General features: G+C 42.0%; 2 protein-coding genes across 2 annotated transcripts in view; one reads left to right on the forward strand and one right to left on the reverse strand.

The window, feature by feature from the left end:
- Positions 1 to 14,257, reverse strand: part of LOC103367378 (semaphorin-5B-like) — a 222,994-nt gene extending 208,737 nt beyond the window's left edge. The window contains exon 1 of the mRNA XM_008295383.1: positions 14,101 to 14,257. The gene's annotated coding sequence lies outside the window, so the exon portion shown is untranslated. The remainder of the gene's footprint in view (positions 1 to 14,100) is intronic.
- Positions 14,258 to 16,143: 1,886 nt separating this feature from the next.
- The window catches only part of LOC103367379 (protein disulfide-isomerase A5-like), a gene marked incomplete at its 3' end in the record, with an annotated part of 33,423 nt that continues 24,505 nt past the window's right edge, over positions 16,144 to 25,061 (forward strand). Inside the window, exon 1 of the mRNA XM_008295384.1 lies at positions 16,144 to 16,219. Within this exon, the coding sequence (XP_008293606.1) occupies positions 16,160 to 16,219 (60 nt within the window). The remainder of the gene's footprint in view (positions 16,220 to 25,061) is intronic.

A 25,061-nucleotide genomic window follows, 5' to 3' on the forward strand; every position in this document is an offset into this window, starting at 1 on the left:
ATGGATGGATGGATGGATGCTTGTTAGCTTCATTTGGAAAAACCTAACTCAGTTGCATGTTACTGAATGAATTTAAGTTGGTCCAACAATTCTCTTAGTTCTACAGTGTTTGAGCAGTTGTTGGTGAGCTGGTGTGCTGAAGTTGCAAGAACAGATGTGGAGGTGTGGGTGGACACGGAGGCAAAGACTTCATAGATCTGCACAATCTAGAGGAGACTTAAATCTGACCCATTTTAAGGGATTACTTTCACAGAAAAAAAAACTTCTAAATATGTAACTCTGATACATAGAGGTGAGTTTTGACAGATTTAATCAATGTCTTTTCATCATTTATTTCTACGATCATTGTACAATTTCCACGTGCTAAACTCCTGTCATACTTCCCTGTGATTGGCGCAGGTATGTCAGAATAATGAGACTAGCAACGGGATTGGTTGACAGTCTAACAATCACCACACCCTGCATTTTGCATTTTGCGTTGCTGCACATGAACCAACACAACAAGTCTACCTGGAGAACCCCAGACACAGTTACAACGCGGCCCACAGTCTCGAACCTCCAACGCTCTAAGATGTGACGTCTGCAGCCTAGAAGTTGTCTGAGAGAGCTGCGTGAGGAGTATTTCTTTCCCGTTGTCTTCTCGCTGTCCCCTGAGGGCATCATAATTCACTGGAGTCGAAATGAGAAGCGAAACCAGAGCGCCGCAGCAAATGAGAGAGCAGCGTGTGTCTAAATAACACACGCAGGCCCGTCTGACCTCCACGTAATTGCAAGTGCTGTTGCGACGATGTGACGTAAGTATTCATCCATCCGCCTTCATCGCCCGGCCAGGTGTCGGCGAACAGACCAAACCACTGTAATGTAATCAAGTAAATAAAGTCTGGTGGGTGAGATGTAAATTGGATTTAGTACTGCTGAGAGGAGACGAAGAAATAAGGTCATATCCGTGGACGGTGAAGCAGTTCAAGAGACTACAAGGACACATTAGAATGAGAAGGGACGGACCGGGCATCAGGAATATATTCATGCACCTGAATATTGACCAAACTATTAAAAAACTCCCCTATGTTATTGTTTTTTTCAGATAAAACAAATCTATTCTTCTTCTGAAGGATAAAAAACCTATTAAAGCTGCTCTAATCAATATTTTTTTTACACTAATTGTGTTGATATTCAATATAGTTTGTACATGCTTTGCCAGTTTTCGTCTCAGTGAATAACTCTTCCGTTCCTTTTCCGATATATAAAACACATCTCTCCTTGTTATTTCCAGATGGAATTACATAGAAACTGTGAAATGTGGATTACAAATCCACATGCTGGGAAGCTATTGTCTGAGCTCATATTAGTTTTTGCTACATAAAAAAATAATAATAATAATTTTTCCCTGGTGAAGGACGCTGAAAACAAAACGTGATTTAAAAAAAAACTTTCGGAGACATATTAATGAATGACACGCAATATACAAAAGGCTTCTGAAAATTAATTTAACATCGTATTTCCCACTGCACCCTGTCCAACTGTCTGTTTAACAATAAATCTGCCTTTTAGAGACACAATATACATTCAAACCACCACTGGGACCTCGGCCATAGTTTAAAAAAGGGCTTCACTAAAGCCGCTCGTGGTGGGTGATGAATGGGGCTGCTGGCCAAGACTAGCAAGAGCAATCTGCTGCGAGCGGGGCCAGACGTTTACTCTGCCATCAAACTTCCAGCAGCTGATTTACACATAGCTCGAAACTGCTCCGCTTGCTTCCTGCTGAAAAGTACTTGTGGTCCTTTCGCATTTCGTAAATAGACGCATGAAAACAGCTCCCATTTATTCCACCTGGGGTGAGGTGAAGAAGCCAGACAAGGTGTGGAAAAATGGCAAGGTAATGTTACCTCCTGTAGTTGGAATGAATACACAAAGAAATGCCTGGAGAACATCTATCATGTCTTTACCAAGTCTTACACTCAGCGAAGCATAGTTTGTGCTCCTTTAACGCCGCTATCGATATACGACGGCGGGGGCAGGGGGTCGGGTCGCGGAGGGTACAGAAGTGTTTGCATGGGGGGTTACAGGTGTAGAGGTGAGGGGAAAAGGAGGAAGAAAAAGCTCTTTTTTTTTCCCCCCCTTGAGCTTTAACCGCAGTACACGGTGCTCACCCACTGTGCAGTATAGCAACCCAACAGAGGCTCCTTTCAGCTGGAGGAGTGGTGAAGTGACGCAGTGATGTGCGAAAACCCACCCAGACACCGAGATCCTCAAAAGGCAGCTTAAATGGACCTTGAGATCCAGGTGAGGGGACATGAAAGGGGGGGAACAAAGCTTTGAGATGTGCTTCTTTATACGAGAAGCGAGAATGAGGTGCATCTGTGTGTGTGGTATCCAAATAATGCAATAGGTGGTGTTTATAAGGCCCACACTAAACTCCTGCCATCCTCATTAAACACCCAGACACGGTGTTTTGGAAGTGTTGTGGGGGGCGGGGGGGGATAGTGGAATGAGGGAGCACGGTTGGCTGCTTATCTCTATCATGCAGACGTTTGGCCCTCCGGTCTTCCATCACTTCCCTTCCTTGTTAACAGGCTGCACGGTAACCGGAGTAACCACGTGACTCTCAACAGTTGACTACTTCTCCCCCCCTTCCACCAGTGCCACCTGGGAAAATGCCACTCGCTTGATGTTTCAGAACGAAACATTTGTTTTATTCTGGCAATGCTTCGTCCATTAATCAGCGGCAGTTGGGTTTTACGCGACACACAGGTGAATCTCATTTCCTTCTTGCTTAATCCAACATTTCAATTTACTTTCATCCGCCACGTCAAAAAAAGTAATAGATTTTTGTATAATAAATAATTCAGGTGATTGTGATTAAACTTGTGGCCTGCGAGGCGAGGTGTCGGGGCGTGGCGTCGCCTCCTAATGCTCCGAGAGTTGACTGTCTCCCGTTTCTGCCGGGACATTAATCACTGTCACACTCCTCTCTTTCTCCGTCTTGAAACAGACCCCTCCTGCCCCCGCCGAGAGCCACTTCCATCGCCATAGTAACCAAAGCCAACCGCAAAAACCAAACTCAGCGGTGCCGGAGAGGTAGCGGGGCACGAAAAATGTGTTTACGATTTGAACACTTGAAGCTTGAGGGGGCAAAACTTAGACACATCACACTTTCTGTTCCAGTTTGTTGACTCGCTTGTCAGGCTGGTGAAAGACAGAGCAACCTTTGTACGGTGCACCGCAGCCGATCCTCGTGTCAAACATCAGACGAGGACAAGAGGGTCATACTCTGAAGGGCTCGAGCACTTTGTTGTCATGCTCATGTGGGCACGCATGTTCTCCACGTTCTGCTCCTAATGAGCTCTTAATTACGGCTACTTTCGCAATCCCAGAACTGAGCCCACAGCTCTCACGCAACACCAATCACAAACCAGCCACTTTAGCCGAGAATAAGGAAAAAATTCCAGCACGTCTGTTGGCTTAAGACCAGGAGATTTCTGGCAACGGCTAAACAAAAAGGTCAAAAGACGCAGAGGAATCATTTCTCCTGAATGTCTGGCAGGTTAAGCTGGAGTGCAGCTAGGTGCTTATTGCTATGGGTCAAATAGACCAAAAAAAAAATCTGACAATGAATTACAGCCTGGCATGATTCTCCATGAGAATGTTTTGACATCTGAGTGGACCTATAGCTGCCACATTGGTTTCCTTTATCCCTCATTTCTCAATTCAGAAATCATTCTGCGTCTTGGGCAACTACTACTATACACTGATTTTCCAGGGAGAAAATTAACAGCAGATTATTTTGGACTGAGAAGAATGAACAACATAGCAGCGAACATCGGGTAACGAAAGGCTGTTCAGATTTCAGTGTGGTACCTGAGGAATACATGATTATCCAACATGCACGCTTTGTGTTGTCAGGTCAGGCCAGTAATAATGCATGCAGCATGAAACATTTAGAGACTCTGGATTCTAACAGGGAACGATGAACTTGTCACAGCAAAGAAAATTGGAAAAAACAGAGGGCCGACATAATGACGAAGAAGCTGTCAAAAAGCATAAAAGCAGCACAAGGTATGACTGTAGGTGTGTAGAGCAATGCATCTGGTCCTCCAGGTGCTCTGAACTTGTCAATGTTGTGTCATCCTTTATTTTGAAGGTTATTTCTGATGCTCAGCAGTTTGCTATGGGGTGACATCCAGGCAGTCATTTTTTAATGTATGGAATATCTACTGCTAGTGAATAAGTCATTTTGCAGCGCTATACACCGATCAGTCTCATCATTAAGACCACCTGCCTAACACTGTATGGCGTATTGTGCCACCAAAACAACTCTGATCTGTTGCACCATGGACACAGGAGATGTGGGGGTGTCTTGTGGCGTCTAGTACCAGGACTTCAGCGGTGGATTCTTTGAGTTCTATAGATTGCAGGGTGGGGTTGTGGATCTGCTGCATGACATAGATGGACTATTGGATTAGGATCTGGGTAGTCTGACTCGCCAGATGTATGATACGGGTATACGCCTGCCATTGGTTGCTCATATCAGATGGCTTTGTCTTTCCTTCCGCTATCCATGTGTTACCATTTTCTTCTCTATAGTAACCAACAACATCAGCCTCCGGGCAACAACCAACCACACTGAAGATTTCAAGTTTTGCAGACAACTTGGATTGTGCAGTAATGTAGATCTTGCTAGTGTTTTTTAGGTGGTCTACCAAAGCAATTCACTACTTTGAGTCAACACCATAGACTGTACAAAAGATGGACGTAGCTTCCGTGACGTCAGCCATTGGTTTCTGCACTGAGAAAATTAAGCCAGGGTTTTGCTACTTCCTGGTTGACATCTTGGATTTTTGGAGCCAGTGACGCAAAAATCGTCGGAGGGGGGCGGAGCCATAGGAGCAGCGATTGGTTAGACGGATTGAGAGGCGGGCCCTCTCTGCCCGCCCACATTTACCACCTCCTGCTCGCTTCATCTGTATGGTCGCTGCCGACTGTCAATCAAGCCAGCCACACCCCTTGCCCCGCAAAATGTTGATTTTTTTAAAAATTCAATATTGATTTATTTTCAGATTGGCCACCTGATCTCTGGACTTGACCATGAAAACTAATTTTAAAAAAATCCTGAGCTGGAGGAATGCGGTATTTCATGATCTGTGATCACTTCTTTTCCAATTCATGTCAATGGGAGCCAGGGCTTTTTGGAGCCAGGACTAGCGGACGCAATGATATTGCAGGTTTTTGACACTTCCGAGTTGGCTTCATTTTTCGGGGCGTCCATCTTTTATACAGTCTATGGTCAACACCAAAGTCGCATCCTTCGCTTAGCCCGCCCACAGCAACTGTGATTGGATAAAAGAAATACAAACCCACTAGATCATTTCTTTCTGTATAGCAGAACGACAGTTTGGTGCAGTCGGACCATAATGTACTACAGAATGGGCATGCAAAGCGAGACTAGGTTTTGGAGAGTTTGGAGCAGTTTTTTTTTGGTGCACTGGGAGGCCACTGCTGTTTGGGAATGTCATGGCCAAGTTGTGGTATGTGCTTGGTCTACAAAGTCCACATGACTGCCAGGACCCAATGTTTCCTGCCAGAATATGGCACTGTAACTAGATAACTGATGTCATACGTTTCACCTGTTGGAGGTTTTCAATGCTTTGGCTTTAGTGCAAAATCATCATGAGGCACGCAAAACTGTAGTGTACAGATGCCGCACCATACATCCATCAACTTAGACCATCATGCATTGTGGTCTGTCGCTCTGTAGTAAGAAAAAGAGAAAGTTTGGGCACTAACGTTACCCCTTGGGAGTGTGGTGGTTTGTGTCCTCCTCTGCCTGAGCAGCGGGATTTCAAACACTGTCATTAAAACACCCATGCATTGAAAATGAGTATATAGTAGGACAGTGTCTGTTGCAGTCCCCTTCATGCTTGTGTAGGTGGACATCCAACAGCCAAAGCATGTTGTAAATAAAGTTGCATGTGCACAGATTTATTTCAATGTTGTGGAGAGATATGTCAGTTACGACATTAAAATTAGCAACACTGTGGTACCTGTGGCCTCGATTGTGGCGCAGATGTTGTTGTTTGTTTATGATAATTACGAATATCCGGCACGTAATTATGTAGCAGCATCCAAAGAGAGTCCGAAATGTATCAACAGCTGTCTGCTCTTATCCCCTGGTGAGTCTTGGATGTAGGAAACGGTATACAGCGAGTCACTGAGCGAACAATCCGACTGTCTTGTGTCAGAAGGAAATTGCACTCAAAGTCCCTGAAGAATAGCTTTCTTTCTGGTGAAGTTCTGTTCTGCTAAAGTTCTTATTACTACCCTATTTCCACTATGGGAACTTACAGAACTGAACTCGTACTTATTGTCCTGGGTCCTGCTTTTGTTTCCACTGTTCGGAGAGAAGTTCAGGAGGTTGTAGTGAAAGTTTCAGGTAATTGTTGAGGAAGATTGGAGATGCTTGCAAGGCTGTGATTCATCCCTTTAACCATCTTTTCAATTATTTGCCAATCAATGAGTGATTTTTATGCTTATTATAATTTTAAAAAGCACATTTTGGATGCCTAACAATCACAACATCTGTCCCCCAGAGCTTGAAAGAGTGAGTCTTCTGTGTCACCCTCTACTCTCCAGCTACATTACGTCTCCAGCCATCATCTGGCTTTGGGACAACTGACGCTGAATCACATTTAGTGCTGCAGAATCATTAGGCTCATACTGCAAATCACAGCCTGACATGTGGTTGTCCAATTATACATGCTATGGGAACGAAGGGGCTGTGGGTAACAGCAAAAGTGGAGACCAGCTGCCTGCTTTTCGCTAACTACGGATTTCCCAGCCATTACAACAAACACACACACACACACACAAAAAAAAAACAAACCCAGAAGCAGACACACATATGCATGGGCGCACACACATGGATATTCGAACAAACAAACGGGCGCATTTGCAAACACCAGATTGCTGACTGGCAGAGATGTATGCACTGTGCTCTCTCTAATGAGCCAGTTTTACGACCTATCAGAGGCAGTTAATCAAAGTCTCATACTGGAAACAAACCAGCGCTAATAAAACTTTAGGTAAACACATCAGAAACTCTGATCTGCTGCAGCTAATAGCCTCCAAGCCCACTGCTGCTGTTGAATCGTGACAGCCTCTTACAAAGGCAGGTAATCTCAACACAATAGCTAAACTTATTAATAGATATTATAAAGTCACTCCCTTTTTCGTCAGTGTGTGTCAATACATAGCGAGATAAATACCCCAAGAGTTACCAATGTCTCTTAATCCCAGCCTTGTTTGGAGGGCTTACTGCAAACCTATTACTCCACTGAGCAGAGACTCAAGAAAGGAGTTTAGCTCTCACCGTGTGACTCCATTTGGAAGAGATATAACCATTTTAAAGGGTATGCCAGAGTAGAAAAAAAAAAAAAAGGGCTGGCCTTATTCCATTAGGAGAGTTTCTAAAAGCAGCTAACAATGGGTCTTTTTAAAGTAAAATACCTGAAGCTCAGAGATCCTTGAGAGGAATGCTGAGGATTCAAAGCAAAAGTAAGGGTTTGATGTAGACACTTCACAGCATCTGCGCACTTCACACGGTCAAGTATAGTTTTTACCGGTTGAATTTCACATTTATAGTGCTAGAAGCATAGCATGCATTTATGTTAAAATATGGCTTCTCATCCAAAACACTATTTAATTTTTCCTGTTTTGTGCTATTAAACAATTTACTTGTGAGAAAAAGGGCAGTTTTTACGTTGACTTCCATTAAAAAACACATTTTTTTTCATCCAAACATCAGAATTTCTCTATGATGAGCTCACTAACTAGAAAGCTGAATAAATGAATAGAGAAACAATGCAGACGCTTCCATACAGACATGAGGACTCGCAACAACGCTATTAATCATACCTGTGTTTTTGCCTTCACAGTCGCCACATCTCATTTCAACAAGACACCTACAGGAAATTTTGCAGCAACTTTTCAGACACACACTCTTCACCGCCTACATAAAAACCAAACGAGGGGATATGTTTTAAAAAGACTGATGTTTATCCCTCCAGTACAGACTCAGAGAGTATCTCGCAGGGAATATTAAAGCTTTGCATTACACAATTTCAGTGATGCTTTCATTTTTATTTATTTTTTTTCCTGATTGTTGATTTGGTGTAGCAATATGACTTTTGATGATTTTAGATTATAGCATCACTTTAGATCCACTTTGTCTGCTTCGGGGTTAAAGAGTTGTTATGTTTAAGAAATTAAAACCACCTCCTAGAGTCTGGGGAAATATTGCATTCACGGATAAAAATTAATCAATGTGGACTGATCTGGTGTAAAGATATGAGCAGGTTTTCTTTATTGAATCAGGATAAAGGATATTGTAGATGCTGTTTAAAGTGTGAGGTAAAGGCAGAATTTGATTTCTGATAATGAACTATTTAAATCAAGTTGACTTGCCTGTTGATGGAGACATAAAGACCTTGACACAGATGTAATGTTTAAGTATTTTTACGATATACCAACATCACTTTTTCTTCTCCTTTGAGAGACACAAGAGGTTCAAGGTAAACTCGAATGGTTCTGCTGCTATAATAAACTGTGATTAAGTCCTGAAGACCAAAGAAGGCACGTATTGAAGCAATTCCTCCATATTACAACATTTGTCTCCACACACTAATATAATATTGTTACAAAGCTCAGCTCCACTCTTAACTATGTAATTTTCTAAATTAGATTAAGACTCACAATAGAATCTCTCATGAGAATCTATGGAAAATATTCCCCAGCTCTCTTTAATGACTCTGTAAATGCGCGAGACCTCTAATATGAAAGACCACTCCGATGTCTTTAGAGCAAAACCAGACAACCTGAGAGTCCGTCCAGCTCACAGAGCCAGCGGTTCACAGTGGTATTAAAGCAGCAGAACAGGAACAATGTTCCCACCATCCCCACAATGGGCTCAACACCCATCTTCCAACCCAGTCCTCCGGGTCACATCAAGCCTTGAATAAGCTCCCTTCCTAAAGCTTCTGGGGGTCTCAGCCATGCATCCACAGCATCAATGGAAATAGTGTTCCTCCCCCCCCACAATGGCCAAATCAACTGTGGGAGTACTTTCTCCTCCTCTCGCTCCCCTTTTATTCTCGCCCTGCTCAGACCTTGCCGGGGCTGAACAGAGGAGGGATGGGAGAGAAAAGGCACATGCCTTCACGTCCGCTTCGCATGCACACAAAGAGAAAAATCAAATTGCTCAGACATGCACGCATGCGCACATGCCTGTATGAGCGCATGCTTGCACACAATACACACACACACACACACACACACACACACACTCACACACCTCATCCAGCACCGAGAGGGATAACAATGGGAACGTGTGAAAAGACACAAATCACTGAATAGTTTCACGTTGTAAAGAAAGCACCTTCAGTTTAAAAGCCGTCCTTCAAATTAGAAACACTGTTTCCTCTCAAGATGATTTTCAAGCAGCTGGTGCAAGTTTAGCAATTAGCAGAGCTGCCACAAATCATTATTTTCATTACAGATGAATCTGTCGCCTGCTTGTTTTTTGGTAAGTGAATAAGTTCTTCGTGACCAAAGTGACAATCTTCAAATTGCAAAGTCCAACTAGAAAACCACTGATATTTAATTTTTGAATCAAAAGCTGCAAATCCTAACATAACCAACTAATTGATTAATCAAATCATCATTTTGAGGCTAAATAATTTCTCTCAAAATCATTCTTCTTGACACTCTGTTTGCTATTTCCACTCTTCTGTAAAAATGCAGCAACAACAACAACACAGGGAAGTGGAGGGTAAACAACGCTGATAACGTTCCAGACACAAATTGAGACTGTTGGGTCGCATCAAGCGTTTATTAGCAGGGTTGCAGACGGAGCGCAGAGACGCTGCAGCCGTATCAGATTTCACAGACAGCGAGGATGTGTGTCGAGGCAGAGAAAGGCCAGGTTACAAGCAGACAGACACAGGGAGTGAAGGCCACACCAAGTGCACTCTGCATTCAGAAACAATGAGATCCTGGGAGGCTGAGGGGACCCAGACAGACATTGTGGAATTATTCATTTCCACCCACAGACTGCTAGCCTTCCTCTGCTGACGGCTCAAACTGTCTGGTTATCACAAGTGCACATTCTCCCTCAAACCCAGTCTGTCATTAGCAAAAAAAAAAAAAAAAGACTGAACTAAAACCAAAGGCAGATTCTCATCAGGGTGCTGTTGTGGTGAGCCAAAGTGTATTTGTCAAGCTACAGTTTGTTCCTGACAGTAAAATTGGCCACAGAAGGCAACAAAAAAAGGAATCAAGCCGCAACCTACATTTAAATGTTTGTGCACAAGTTGTCAAACAGCTAAGGAATGTTTTCATTTCAAGTAAAATGAGGTGTACTCAGGCACAGGACCTCAATCAGGCTTCGCAAATGGCAACATTTATGCCAGCACCGTGGGACAGCATAATCACATTCAGGTGACGAGGCTGCGCAGCTTTGTATTCTCACTATAAAGACCACAGTGAAGATGGAGGCGAGGGCTGCCACCTCAAGTCACAGCGCCCAGAGCTGTGATTTCAAATCGGGCATTGTATTTACATAACAGAGCAACAGACACTCTGACGTGGCTGCAGCATTCGGAATATACGCAGAGCCACTTTAAGGAAGCATCTTTTTCCGCATGTGTCTTCGCTCTCCTTGAAACATCTCCACAAAAACGCAGTATGTTTTCTGCTCTCTCTGCATGTGGACAGCTTTGTTTTTCCTCAGCGCGCCCTGACCTAATTACCATGTGAATCCTGCTCAAGAAGGCCACTTTAAAAGTCTGAAATCTCTCTGCTTCACTCTCACATACCAAGCTCGGGCTTTGTGGAAAGGGGAGCAAAATCAAGATCAACAGTCCGGCGGGGCACGCCTCAGCTAGACACTCACTACCTCGCAGCAGTTTGAGCATCCCTTAATGGGTTTTTAAAGTGTCAAAATGCTATTTTGTTGCAAGTTAGGGCTCAAAAAAACAGATATGGTTCAGATGAGCGGCAACAGATGTCCTGGAGAGCTTGTCTGACATGCATGAAAAGTCAAAAAGCTGAATGAGGGACTAACAGTGGAAACATCACGCCGTCAAAACTGTCAGTTTCCACTTTCTGCAGCGGATTTCGGTCGGTGAAAAAGCTGCACCTTGAAATGACAAAACACTCTGTCAACAATGGCAAAAGCATTATTTTTTTCCTTCAAAGTTCTTTCCCGGCTCTATAGAACCAGACTAGGTGAAGGGTAACTGCATGAAGAGCGTGACATCAGACCAGCCTGAATCATGCTTCTTATCTGTTTGTGTGTGTTATCTCTTTAGACAGCCACAGCAACACACTTGTGGAGGTCAGACCATATTGGACATGCCACCCTTTGCTTAGAGAGGTAATATCAGATGGAGGAGAGGACAGATCGAGTTCTCCAAACATTAAACTTTCATATCCGCTTGTCCCCTCTCAAATGATGCCCGACAACAGAAACAATTCGCATGGCACAGTTTAAATATGCATCATTAAAACTTTGATGAAGAGGCCCCTGGTTCATCTATTCCACACTGATCATATTTGTTAACAGAAATGAATAATTCATGTCGACATCAGATGACATGAAGATACTGACCTCTGCACATCATTGAAAGCAAAATACTTTCACACACTGTAACTACAAGGAGAAGCAGAACATAGAGGAAAAGTAGAGGTGGTCTGAGGGGATTCGGGGAAGGTGGGGGTTGCGTCCAGTTTTTTTTGTTTTGTGTTGTTTTGTTTCAAATCTCTTTTGCTCTGCTGGTCTGGTTCCCTCCTCACCAGGACCTGTCAAGAGCCCTCATAAGTTCATCAAAGATGAAAACCTGTTTTCCATTTGAAAGGACTGACCCAGGATACTAAAACAGCTCTTCAAGTAACAAAAGCGTTAATCATCCATAAGACACGCATGTGGGCCTGACAAAACCTGCAAGAATATATGAATATCAATCAAACGATGGGGGGAGACATGGCACTTTAACACGTGTTGATGGATGACGAAAATAAGAAAACAAGAGTTATGCCAACAAGTGAAGAATAGGCTGAAAAAAAAACAAGATTACGGTGCTGTGCAGGCTATGGAGAGAGAAATGAGAAATTAACAATGTGAATATTTCTTTTTCGGATCACTAGCTATCAAATGATATTACAGATTTTACGTCTGTGGCATTTCAAAGACAGACAAAGTGGCTTAAAACAGCCGAACTCCAACATAAACTTATGATGTCATCTGATACCTTTTTATAAACTTACAGCAGCCACACTCAGTTGCATTTGAGAGCCATTTGAGTGTTAATGAATAATACATTAATTGATGATGTTGAAGACACAGAGGCTCAGTAAAAAAAAAGAATAAAGAGTGTAGTTCTAAAACAGCTTCTAAAAGCCCAGTGTTGAGGGGTTAACAGTGGTGGAGAATAGCTTTCAAGTGAATAACTTGTTTGATTAATTTAGTCAAGTGAATGTAATATTTTAAGCCTTGAAAATTGGCAGCTATGGGCTAAAATTCTCTGAAAGCTGTTTCCAGCAAACCGCCTGCAGATAAAAGCTTGTTCAAAAGTGCTTGACATTTAATAACCTGAAACAAGGAGGAGTGGGGGGGAGAGAAATAATACATTAAAGGGACGTTCTTGTATTATTTTCATGTGTCCAAACTTGAATGAGTGCTGCACTTTTGCGCACAGGCAAGAAGCTCGTCTGCAGCACTGTCTTCTGCTCTCGCTCTCCACAGCAGATCCAGCACATGATGCAGCAAACTTCACCTGGCGAGGTGTTATCACAGCTGTGCAAGTGCTGCTCAACACTGCCCTCTGTTGCCTTGCAGCAGCACAGCCAGCTTCCCGCTCTAACAACACCATTTCTGGAATAATCAACTTAAACACAAGCAAGAAGGAAAATGTCCTATTTTATAATGCAGCATTTCTTTGTTCGACAGTTTGGAGAGCTTCCTGCTGAACACTCATCCCTCTTGAGAATTTAGAATAAAGCAAATCTGGAGTGGCTGTATCGGGGGAGAAATGGAGAAGCAATTTATCCAAGCTCATGAATAATGACTTTCTGAGCTAATTTTGAGTGTTTTCAAGCAGAATTCATAGCGCAAACGTTTGCTGGGGGTTTGGAGAGAATAAAAGAACGCTCGTAATGTTGTGCGTAAAGCTGCACATACCGCGCGTAAAAGCTGTTAATCTGTTAATTGGAAGTGATAAGGAAAGCGCTGATTATTTGCTATCTGAAGTCGGACAACTAAATTAACTTGCAGAGTTGAAAAAAGGACAACAAGATCGTCGAGTTTGCACCACATGTTTGCGTCCTAAATTAGGTTACAACAATTTGGAAAACAAAACATGCAATTGTGGCGCACCACACTTAAACAAAGCACTGTCCGTCAAACACCACATCAGTGAAGTTTCCCCCTGAAGATTGTTTTTCAAGATAAACTCCACATCTCGACAGTATCTGGACTACAGAGCAGCACAAAGTAAGTTTGAGACGGTGCTAATGTGGCAGGCACAGGCAGCTCCTGCAGCCCACAAATGCGCCTCTGATCCTGGGATGAAACGTGAGTGGAAAGTAAAACTGGCGAGGCATAAAGGAGCTGAAAAACACGCTATATCAACGGACAAAATCACACTCGCCCTCAAGCAGGTTAAAGTGGGCAAAACGGGGTCTGAAAAGTGTTTGACTTTTAAAACGAAAAGACGCCACATTGCTCAAAACCCTGAAAAACGGTCCAGAGAGAAACGGAGCCCACAGCATGGCTGAATAAAGCTTTCGAGTAGCCCATCTATTAGTGATGGAGGGTGTTTTTCTTTAATTATTTATTTTATCTAAGCAGGTTACTTAACCCAAACCAAGGCAAATTGTCCACAGTATGAAAGAAAATCACAAACTACGTCCATTTCGCTCATAACAGCAAATCTGAAGCGGGATACGAGCTGGAAACTGGTGCACAACACACCCAAAAAGTGCTTTGTATTAGTCATTCCAGGTATTTTTGCAAGAAGAAAAGCAGGAGAAAAGTGATTTTTCTTTTACCTTCGAAGATGTTTGTATTCCTCCAAGTTGATGAAAATGCCAGGTAGCGATAAGAAGAGAATAAGACTCGCACTTAAAGCAGTGCAGGCAGACTACAGACGGGTTCTAGTGTTTCCTCAGCCGCTGCGCGTTCCTCTCCAAGCGACCTGCAGCCGACAACTGCGCTCGCTCTCCCTCACCGTCGGACGATACCACCGGATCGAGGTGGGGGGGTGGGAGCGAGGAGAGGGGTGGGGGGGAGGAAGATGGGGGCCGATTTTGCAAGCGCAATCGGCAGGAAGTGCGCACGGACACCCCGGAGAGAGTCGGAGGAGTGTCGCAACTGCGCGTCCGTCCAGAGCAGAGACAGCCAGTGCGAATCACGGCGCGGACCTGAGAGAGTCACAGAGAGACTTCTGGGAAAGGTTTGCTCCGCATGTTGTGGTCTGGGACGCCACAAGGGCCCGATGTGTATATGTGTATGTGTGTGTGTGTGTGTGTGTGTGTGTGTGTGTGTGTGTGTGTGTGCAGAGGGGTAACCTGGCAATAACTCCACCGGGCATTTCAGTGTTTTTCTGCTTTGTTGGTTGGTGTAAAGTAAACAGTGAAGCTCAAACAGTGAACACACGCCACGGTTACACTCTGAGCCAAAGTTATTCTATTCTATTCTATTCTATTCTATTCTATTCTATTCTATTCTATACAGAAAATCTCCTAAGGATTTCTTTCTTTCTTTCTTTCAACCTGAGTTGGCATAGTAGTGTACAACTGAATCAGACAGATTCTGTTGTATTTTGTTGTATTCTAGGTGATCACATTGGGGAAGGACTTCAACAGGCGTTTTTTCTTTCTTTCTTTATGTCAGGCCTAACTGAAAAATGAATGAAATGACATGAAATGAAAAAAAAATACTTTATTTATCCCAGAAGGGAATTAAAAAAAAAAAGAGGTTAATTTAAGTGAATTTACTTTTCTATTACTTAATTCTGTTTCTTTACTTCTTTATTCCAGTTTGATATTGTTGCCTCCAACTGAACCTGATAGATTCTAATCTATTCTCTAGTTGACTTTATTGGTGAAGCATTTCAGCATGGTTTAAAGTCTTGCTTCTCCTTGCACATAACACAGCATCATTATGGACTATGTAGCTTGATATAGTGCAAACATTCTATTCTATTCTATTCTATTCCATTGTATTCTGTTCTATTCTATCAGTGACTGGTGTGATTCCTTTAACACGAAGAAGATAAAAAAAAACAACATTTATGCTTCTTTCTTTTCTCTAGGTTCGGCAAACTGACTGTTCCCCCATTCAATTCTATGCTATTCAGTGCTGTGCTGTGCTTTGCTAAACTGGCAGTGTGAATGATATCAGCAAAAACTAAAGTCCATTCAGACAATCTCCTGTTCATGTATGTTCTGTAGGTGTGATTTAGTGAAACTACACCTGAAACTGAATTGAAAAAAATAGATAAAGGTTATGTTACTGTTCCCTATCTATTCTAGTGCCTACACTGGCTTTAAACAGGAATTTAAATTAGCCTATAACTTCTCATCTAACGTTGGAATACATCCTCTTGCTACAGCACAAACAACATTCTTATTAAACATTCTATTCAATATTATTTTTTCAATTCTATCCGTACGTATTGCATTTGTTTCTTTGCATTTACTTTGTCTGGGCTTATTGGACCACTCGCTGCCTAAATCAGATGCTGAGGAGCACATTTCATCAAGCCAAGTTTCCCAGACGAAAGGAAGTCGAATTGATAAACAGCTAATTAAGAGCCATTCAATCACAAGCCAATTTACTAATTACCCTCTGGTGTAATTAATTGTCGTGCAATATGGCTGCATTATGCTGATAAAAACAAAATCATGTAGACTGTAGTACTTCCTCGCACCGTTGCTCAGATAACACGGAGGGGAAAGAATGTTTTGACTGGCTGGAGGTTGCAGGTGCGATGTCTACAGCGATGACTTCCTTTGAAGAACTACGTTTCCCAGGAAGCTTTGCGCCGCGCCGGAGAATCCGTGGAAAGCCTAGTGCGCCTGCGTATCCAGACGTGGCAACGGCATCATGGCCTCTTGGAACCGCTACGGGAGTCGGATGAGAGAGGCGAAAATGTTCGTGTTGCTGGTGAGTCCAATGAACCTGCTCTGTGTTTAAACTGAAACGGGGCTCTGTGACATTCCGGCGGAGGGTGTTCGTGTCCGTTACCAAATAGAAAAGGGGAAATTTAAAATTAAAAAAAGAAAACAAACGTAAACCCGCTCCTCACCGCGTCTCCTAGCCTGTCCGTGCTGGAGCTGCGGGAGGGAAGTTGACAGCCCTTGACTGAACTTGGTGCCCAGATTTAACTAGCTGCTAGTACAGTGGAGGGACCGCGGAGGAAACTGGACGGGATTTATTGGTGTAAACCGCCGGTACGGAGCGGTTTTCTGGCCAACGGTCCCCCCCGTGTCGGCTTCCCGCGGGTCCCTCCCCCGTAGTCTGAACCGCAACTACCGTCCAGAGTGAAGTCCGGAGAGGCTCACCTGAGGAGGGACGGTCCCTTCCTGTCAAACCTGCCTCCTTCCTGTCCTCCTTTCATTCGTGCAGCTGCTCGTCTGCCCACTCATTTGTTAGAGGGGGAATTGAAAGTTAAATGAAACTTAAATGACTTGTTCAAAGGTTCACTGTTTGTCGTTAGGCTGCTGCTGCGTGTCTGAAGTGACCTTTGGAGGCAATAGGGGAGGTTTATTGTGTCTTGCCCTGTGGATTGTTTAAGCAGCATAAATACATCTGTCCTGACTGAAAGTAGTTGTGTTTTGCACAGTATATTGTATTCAAGAACTGCAGCAAACAACTGATTTTACCTGGATGTCTATGAATCAGGAGCCGTGTTTAGCCTTAACATTGAAGTGCAAAGGTTGTCCTACCTGAGCTTATTACTACAACAAAAATCCAGTCATGAAATAAAGACTGAAGCAAAGGAGATTCCCTCTAACTTTGATTAAAAGTCTTCCCCTCCTCCTGGCGACTTCAAGGATACTCGATGAAAACACTTTGCTTCATGACAGCTCCGTTCTATTTGAAACTGCTGTTTCAGATGCTGAATGCAAATATACTTCTGCTGCAAAGGAAATGCTATTTAAAAGTCCAAACCAGCTAACAAGTGCCTTTGTCTATGGACTCGACTGAGGCACACACAACTTGTTCCTTTACATCACTGAGAAAAAAACACTTTAGGAAACCTTGAGACAAGAAACAGTTTTGCTTGGAAACCTTAACTTTAAAAGTTAATGTGCTTTATTTAATGCTTGGAAAGCCTAAATTCAGTGGGCAGGAAAACCTGATTTGAAGAATACAAATGTCAAAGTATAACAGTCAGTAAACAGTTCAGTTATATTTGTCAGTCTGCTTTAGGGATAAACAGTCGATTCCAAATCAAAAGTTGAAACATTGCAATTCGGAAATCTCAAAGGCTGCAATTTAGGATATAGAGATTAATCAACATGTCCAACCCTACCTGCTCTCTGGGGCTCTTTGTCAACAGATTTACAGAATATGCACGGTTAGCAGCAGCCATGGTGCAGGGGGCCTTTATTGAGGATGTATTCCCCAAAAACATACTTCTCTGACTGTTTCTCCTTTTTTAATGGCCTCACCTTTTAAGCTTTGCTATACGACTGACCCAGGCTCTGAACCTTGGAACTGATGGTTTTACAAACTGACGTTGTTCTGCTTGTGTGACAGTCACAGTGTTGATGGTGTCTCATGTGGTAATGCATTGTGTTTTAAGTCTTATTACACACTGAGTATTATACTGGAGCTTGACTTTAAACACGTTTATTGCAGATCAAATTGCAACATTTGTCAGAAAATGTATATAAAAATTTCCAGCCCTCATTTGTTCCAATGCAAAACTCCAAAATATACGTTTTACCAAGGACGTGCTTGGTGTTTTTGCTTGCTAATGACTAGTCAGTCCATGGCAAACATTCTAAAAATGCATGTCCTTCTAAAGATGGGTGACAAATTAAAGGAAAAAACAATATGAGTGTCTTCAGTGCACCTTGGCATTGATTTTCCAAGGTTTTTAAACTCTACTGGAAAGGTGAACACCATTTATCCAAAAGATGTTTTTTGATGATTTCCATCATTTTCTTACTCGTCAAACCATTCAGTGACCCCTTGTAGCCTACGAAAGGGAGCATCGTCATCCTGGAAGAGACCACTCCCATTGGCATAGTCCTGTTTAACCAGAGGATGAAACTGACCACTCAGAACAACTTTGGATTGATTAACAGAAGTCGTCCCTCTAACATAACAAGTGAACCCAAACCATGCGAGCAAATCGTCCCCCACAGCACAGAATAACAGAGCCACCAGATCTCCCTACTGTAGGGGTGAAGAGTTCAGGCTTTCCCTTTAATTTGTTACCCAACTGTATTCATACAACTTTCATCTGCATCTATCAGCCTTTTTCCAAGAAGAATGCTTTAAGTTTGTGTTAAAGCTGTAAAACTCGGTTTCTTGCATGTCCGTGTTCTAAGTTATGACCCAAATACAAGCGAAGCGCACACAACTGAATCGCTGCTAATTAAATGCTAGACTAAACAAAAATGTCTTCAGTTTATTCTTTAGAGAAGATAGTGGTAGATATTCTGTACAGATAAATGCGCCACTGTCTGTGTTCAGTTTCATCAGTTATATTGTTGCTTTTAATTACTTTTTGCTTCAGGCTCATTGCTACAAAATGATACAGCCACATTAAGAACTAATCTGGCTGTAATGTACACAGTGAGTTTTCAGTCTTCCAGTTAATTTGGATATTAGAACTGACATAAATGGAAGACAGTGCACCTGGAACTATAGGAAAAGTGCTATCTAGAAAATGGCCAGTACCTGTAGAAAGTATACATGATTTGTAGCGAAGGAACTAAAATCTGCAAACACATCCTCTTAGCAATTAATTAAACATTTCAGCTCTATTAGTGAGCGAGCTTTATTATGCATAGTGACATTGACGCCACTTTAGGCCACTGTTTGATAGTGATGCAGACCTTTTCCTGCTCCGCTTCCTGTTGAGCAGCAGCCTTTGCAAATAAGGGTGGTGCTCGGGTGTATAGTGTATACATTTCAACAGTGACACTCGCTGAAAATAAATCTGGACTTTGAGGTTAAAGCTTGTACTCTTATCTGTAATTCAGGTGTTGACACTCACAACAGATATGTGATGCAGGAATTGTTGTCCGTTTTTACATAGTGACACAATTTTAGTAAAGTGGAAATGAATGAACACAATGACATAACCTTAAGTACATTTTTGCTTGTTATTCCTTTACAGCTAGTCAGTGTCTTAAGTCTCTGGTCCACTCCGTGGTTGTGAATTATTATGAAATTAGCATTGACCCAAAGTAAAAACAATGATTCCAAGCAGTTTGAACCCCAAGCTTTTTCTGGATGTTTTTTTCCTCGTTGTGCGCTCATTTTTCACTGCATTATTAAATCCTGTGCCTCTGTGGAAACACCACAACCATGGCTAAAAGGAACGAGAACTCAAAAATATCTTTAATGTAGTATGAATAAATTATAACGCCATGAATCATGAGTAAGAAAAAAAACAAAAGATAAATGACTTTGATTATTTATTTTACAAAAATATCAAAAAAAAATCTGTGCAACATTTTCTAAGTACCCACAGGTGCTTCCAACACTGGAAAAAATGGTGGCTCTACATGCTACAGCTATTTTGCTACTTCCATTTTTAATTAATTGTAATAGTTGTTCTGTGTAAACACAGCTGACATTTCATCTCAATGTAGCTGTGAAGGGCCTAAATTTATGTCAAGTGCACCTGAGTCACTTTCCTGTTGCATTTAGGAGCGCACAACTTTCTGTTTTGTTTTTTGTTTGTTTTTGTTTTTTTCAGAGTCTGGTCAGTGCAAACGTTTTATTTTTGATGAATGGTTGAATTTTCTCTATCCATTATTTTGCTCGATATTGCAATTGTGATATTAGTTGCAGTTTTAGTAGGAATGGCAATTTTGTGTTTCTTTTCCACTGAAAAAATATATATGAATGATGATGTGTGTTTTTTTTGTTTGTCTGTTTTCCCGCCGTCTGTCCCAAACAGGCATTCTGGCTTAAATCTGGAGAATATAATTTAGGTTAAGTGGACGCATCTCTGTAGCACCACTCATTTAAAATGGTGTGCTGTGACACATTTTACCTTTATCACAAAAATTCAGCCCCTGCATTTGGGATATTACACTTGTCCATTTTGCAGCTTTGATAATATTTCAATTAATTGTTCAGCCCAAATCCAAATCTTTAAATATTCATTAAAAAACAGACAGTTTACTGATGACAGAAAATAGTCATTAGCTGCAGCCCTAATCAGGACATATCAATATTGTTGTTACTAATTTTGTCATTCCTACCCGCTGCTAGCGACCTATGTCGTCTATGAGCGGGTGCATGTTTGTCGTGTTAGGTAGCAGTGTTGGGTGGATGAAGGCGATTCTGCATGGGAGGTGATAAACCACTGCAGCACTTTGTTAGAGGGCAGCTGTCTGGGTGGTAGAGGCTTGCCTGTCAAAACAATTTAATCCAAACTCCCTCCACACACACACACACACACACACACACACACACACACACGTACACACACGTACACACACTTGCCTATGGCTGGTAACCTCAAAATGCTGTCTCTCTTGTCAACGATACATATTTTTTCAAGCCAGAATAATCAACACGTCGGACACTACCTGCTTTCAGTGACATTTTGTATACAGATTTACCAAATAAGCAAGGTGAGCAGCAGCCATGGGGCTTAGAGGCTTTTATTTATGAGTGTTCCCTGAAAACAGATATTTTTATTTTTTTTGCCATTGCTGGTGTTGGTTGGTATGTCAGACAATACGCACACACACACTCTGTCATAATTACACTTAAAGCTATATCAGTGTCTGCTTTCGAAATAAATCTAAATAATAACACATATAATTGCTGATGTCAGTTTAGCGAAAGAAGATGGTTTGGTTTTGGGGAAATTTAATTTGTTTTTTTTTTGCTTATACATAGGCTAGAAATCTGATAAATAGCATTTTCATGTCTGTAACTTATTCTCTAGGTATTAATTTAAAGAAAAACAAAAAAACACAAGTGTTTATGGTCAAGTGTTTAAATTTTGTCTGATCAACAGTTCAAAATTCAAAGATCATTTCAATTCAAAATGACATAAAACAGAGAAAAAAGCAGCACGTCCTTACATTTGGCAAAGTGCACTATCGAATGTGAGCCATTTATGTATGATAAATGACTTAAATGATGAATTTATTCACAAAATTACTGACAGTTCTCTGAAAAATGTTTTTTATTTAACAAAAGACTGCACACAGAGCTGTTAAGTAGTCCATTGTCAATAAAACTTTTACTTTAACCAGTGTGATTAAACAATCTGGAAACAAGACTTCGAGTCTAACAAGACATTCGGTGCCATTTTCCAGCGCTTGACTCTGCGGCCATGCTTCGTTTCCGCTGAAACGTTGTGATCGGTACCAGAAGAGTATTTATGTCTAATAATGAGTCTTGTTCCACAACAGCAGCTTGGTGGTGTGTTAGTAGGCTAAGCCTCTCCTATAACTTCCATCGCTGATAGCTGAAATGTGATAGTTGCAAAAGCCGCTAATTGATTGGCCCTCTGCTCGTTTGAGAGCTAAGACGCCTCTAAATCAGCGCTCTGTGTGTGTTATCGGATGCTGCGAAGCTTCCTGTGCAATCAGCCAGTCCACACGCACCTGACTGGCTCATTAGTCAGAGGAAAGTCAAGGCAAGTGCTTGACAAACACTGTTGTGGTTTTTTGCTGATTCAGTTCTGCCCCCAGAACTGGATGCCATTTATTAAGCAGATTTGTCACAGCAGATGGAGGGTGTGGGCTCGCAGGCAGGGGCTGGGCACCTGCTGCTAAGTAAGCGCCACATTTTTTACAGCGACGTGATGGGACATACCTATACGGCAGACAAGGAAGGTTGATGTATAAAGCACTAATGGATTTCATCAGAGTTTGCCCTGCACTGACTCACTCATGTGGTCATCAGATGTCATTTTGCCATTAGAGATCATGGACAGGGTCGCATGATGAAAGAATTTCAGGTCCGTTCATTTCGTTGAACTTGGTACGTGCCAGTTGACATTTAAGCTGTTGTCCTATGTTGACCGTCAGCAAAGAGAGCTGGGAGCTTCTGTGGTGTTTGAACAGAGCCCAGGTTTTGAGCGCAGTTGCAATGGCGTGGATTTGAACGGGTCGTTTTCTTTTGCCTTTAATATATAAGAGCTGACCATTGGCAGAAATCTCAGTCTCAGTTTGTACATTCTGTTGCATTTTTTTAACAATCCTGCACTAAATCATCTCTTTAATGATGCTGATTATGTTCAGTCTTCTTCAGATTGTCTCAGTGGTCTTTTTAGAAGCTGCAGATTGTGGTGCTGCCAAGTTGTCCCCAGGTTGTGTTTGTCAAAATCAAACTGATGAGGAAAAATACAACGTTCTCAACAATAGCACTGCAGCTAAGCCAGTAATTCACAGCTTTACTGTGCTGAAGTACGAAAAAAGGAAGTGTTTTGTTTGCCTCTTCCTCTTTCAGTATTCTTGGTGGAGCTCGACACCTGTGTAACTGTGTGAAAAATGAGTTTGTGTGTGTTATACTTTCCTTGCATCTCATCCCTACCGATCTGCTTTGTTCCAATGAGGCGGTCCATCTGCAGCATGTGTTCAGGAGCATAATGGTAATGGGGAAGGACAGTGTTTGGAAAAAAACACCATTATAGTGTTTCTCACAGTGATGGCAGAGTGAATGGCTCATGGCTCAGTGATTGGTAGCCATCAGTGGAGTTTCTTTGTATCCGACACCTGTCCTGCTGAGACAGGAAGTCCAAGGAAGTAAAGGTGATAATCTACTCTAAATTTGAGCAATGTTCACATGAGCTTTTCCATTAGTACAGTACATGTTAGAAACTAATTGGCATATTTCAGATTTTTCTTGAAACAATAAAATTATTTGGAAGTTACGAGCTGAATTTTGCTTGAAGATGTGCAGAGAACCCATTTCTACCTGAGATGATGAGGTGTCTATTACTGGTACATATTCCTCTCGTTTTATCACCCAAGCCCAATATTACCTTTCATTTGTGACACTTTTAATTATCTGTGACATCTGTTCAATCCTTAGACAGTCACACTCCTTGGTAGCATTAATAGCTATATTTATATTACACTATCAGTACATTTTTTGACAGAATGTCCTGTCAACGTGAATCTTGCATTGCTGACATTCTCCTCATTCATTTCCAGATATTGTGAATTTTCTCACATGCTTAGCTACGACATGCTGTGATTTTACTCAAAGCCTGTAAATAAACCTATCAAAAACAGCCAAAGGTGCAAAGAGTGCAGCAATTAATCAAGTAATGGGTTCAAACTGTGTCTCTCGTGTATTAGGAGTTTTTCTGTTTGACATTATTGGAGCAGGGCTGCAAGGTGACTCGGTGGTTAGCACCGTTGCCTCGCAGCTAGAAGGTCCCCAGTGAGGACACCTGGGATCTTTCTGCGTGGAGTTTGCATGTTCTCCCTGTGCAGCGTGGGTTCTCTCCAGGTTTTACGGCTTCCGCCCACAGTCCAAAAACATGTTGAGGTTAATTGGTGATTCTAAATTGTCCGTAGGTGTGAATGTGAGTGTGTTTGGTTGTCTGTCTATAAGTGTAGCCCTGTGATAGACTGGTGACCTGTCCAGGGTGTCCCCTGTCTTCACCCTGAGTCAGCTGGGATAGACTCCAGCCCCCCGCAACCCTAGTGAGGAGTAAGCGGTGTATAGATAATGGATGGATGGATGGATTATTGGAGCAGTTCCTTTGCACTTTGAATTGAAGGACATCACTTTGGGCTTGGGAACTTTTTTTCTTTTTTTTTTTGAAGTTATTTTTTTGGCCTTTGGTGGATAGTGTAATCAGAGAGAGACAGGAAAGTAGGGGAGAAGAATGGGGGGAGGAGGTGTGGGAAAGGGTCATGAGCAGGATTCGAACTCATGACCTCCACATTGGGACTGTAGCCCTGCATATGGGACGCCAGCTCAACCAGGTGAGCTATATCGGCGCCCCGGACTTGGGAACTTTTAACATGTATTTGTGAGTATTTTTGACTTTGTAAAGCCAAACAATGAAAAGAAAAACTATAAATAATGAATGCATTGAACAACAGAAAATGATGATTAGTTTTAACTAAGTGTGAAATATTTATTTCAGATCATGCGCTTCTTACAGCAGCATCTTGTTCATGTTCCATTTAGGGCAGGTTCTAACTCTGCCCCTTTCCCCATGAGGTTTTTATAATGGATCACAGCAGACTGATTGCACGATGGATACGGTGTCAGAAACCATGGACACACAGTGGATTTGCATTCCACTTAGTGATGGTAATGAGGGTCACTTATTAGAAATTCAAGGAAAAATAGATCGTCATGCACTTATGCTTATAAAGTACATAAATATGCATGTATGCATTTCACCCATCAGCCCAGATTGTACAGGGAAAGTCAGTGGGGGTCTTAGATGTGACAAAGTGCAGCATTTGATAATTATTTTTCATAAAGCAATAAATTGTTTTGCTTTTAATCCATAGAAACGGACCTTCATTATGATCGCTCAGACTAGAGCCATGAATATGCTAATTTATTTCTGGTACTGATACTGAATCATGATGCACACTCCACTCTGTTTTCACCTACTCAGGCTTTATGAGTTACAAGAGTTTTAAGTGGAGCATAATATACAATAAGGTCCCTGTGCTCAAACTTTTAAAGAACCTTGAATGAAAGGTTTTAAATTGTCATTAGTGACAAATCTTTGCCAAATAGGATGTTTTGAAAGTATTTAAATGCCTCTTAAATGTGGGACAGAGACTCAAAAATGTACATTTTCACATTATTTTACTGC

The sequence above is a fragment of the Stegastes partitus genome, unplaced genomic scaffold (assembly GCF_000690725.1).
Source record: "Stegastes partitus isolate 25-593 unplaced genomic scaffold, Stegastes_partitus-1.0.2 Scaffold1042, whole genome shotgun sequence".
NCBI lineage: Eukaryota > Metazoa > Chordata > Actinopteri > Pomacentridae > Stegastes > Stegastes partitus.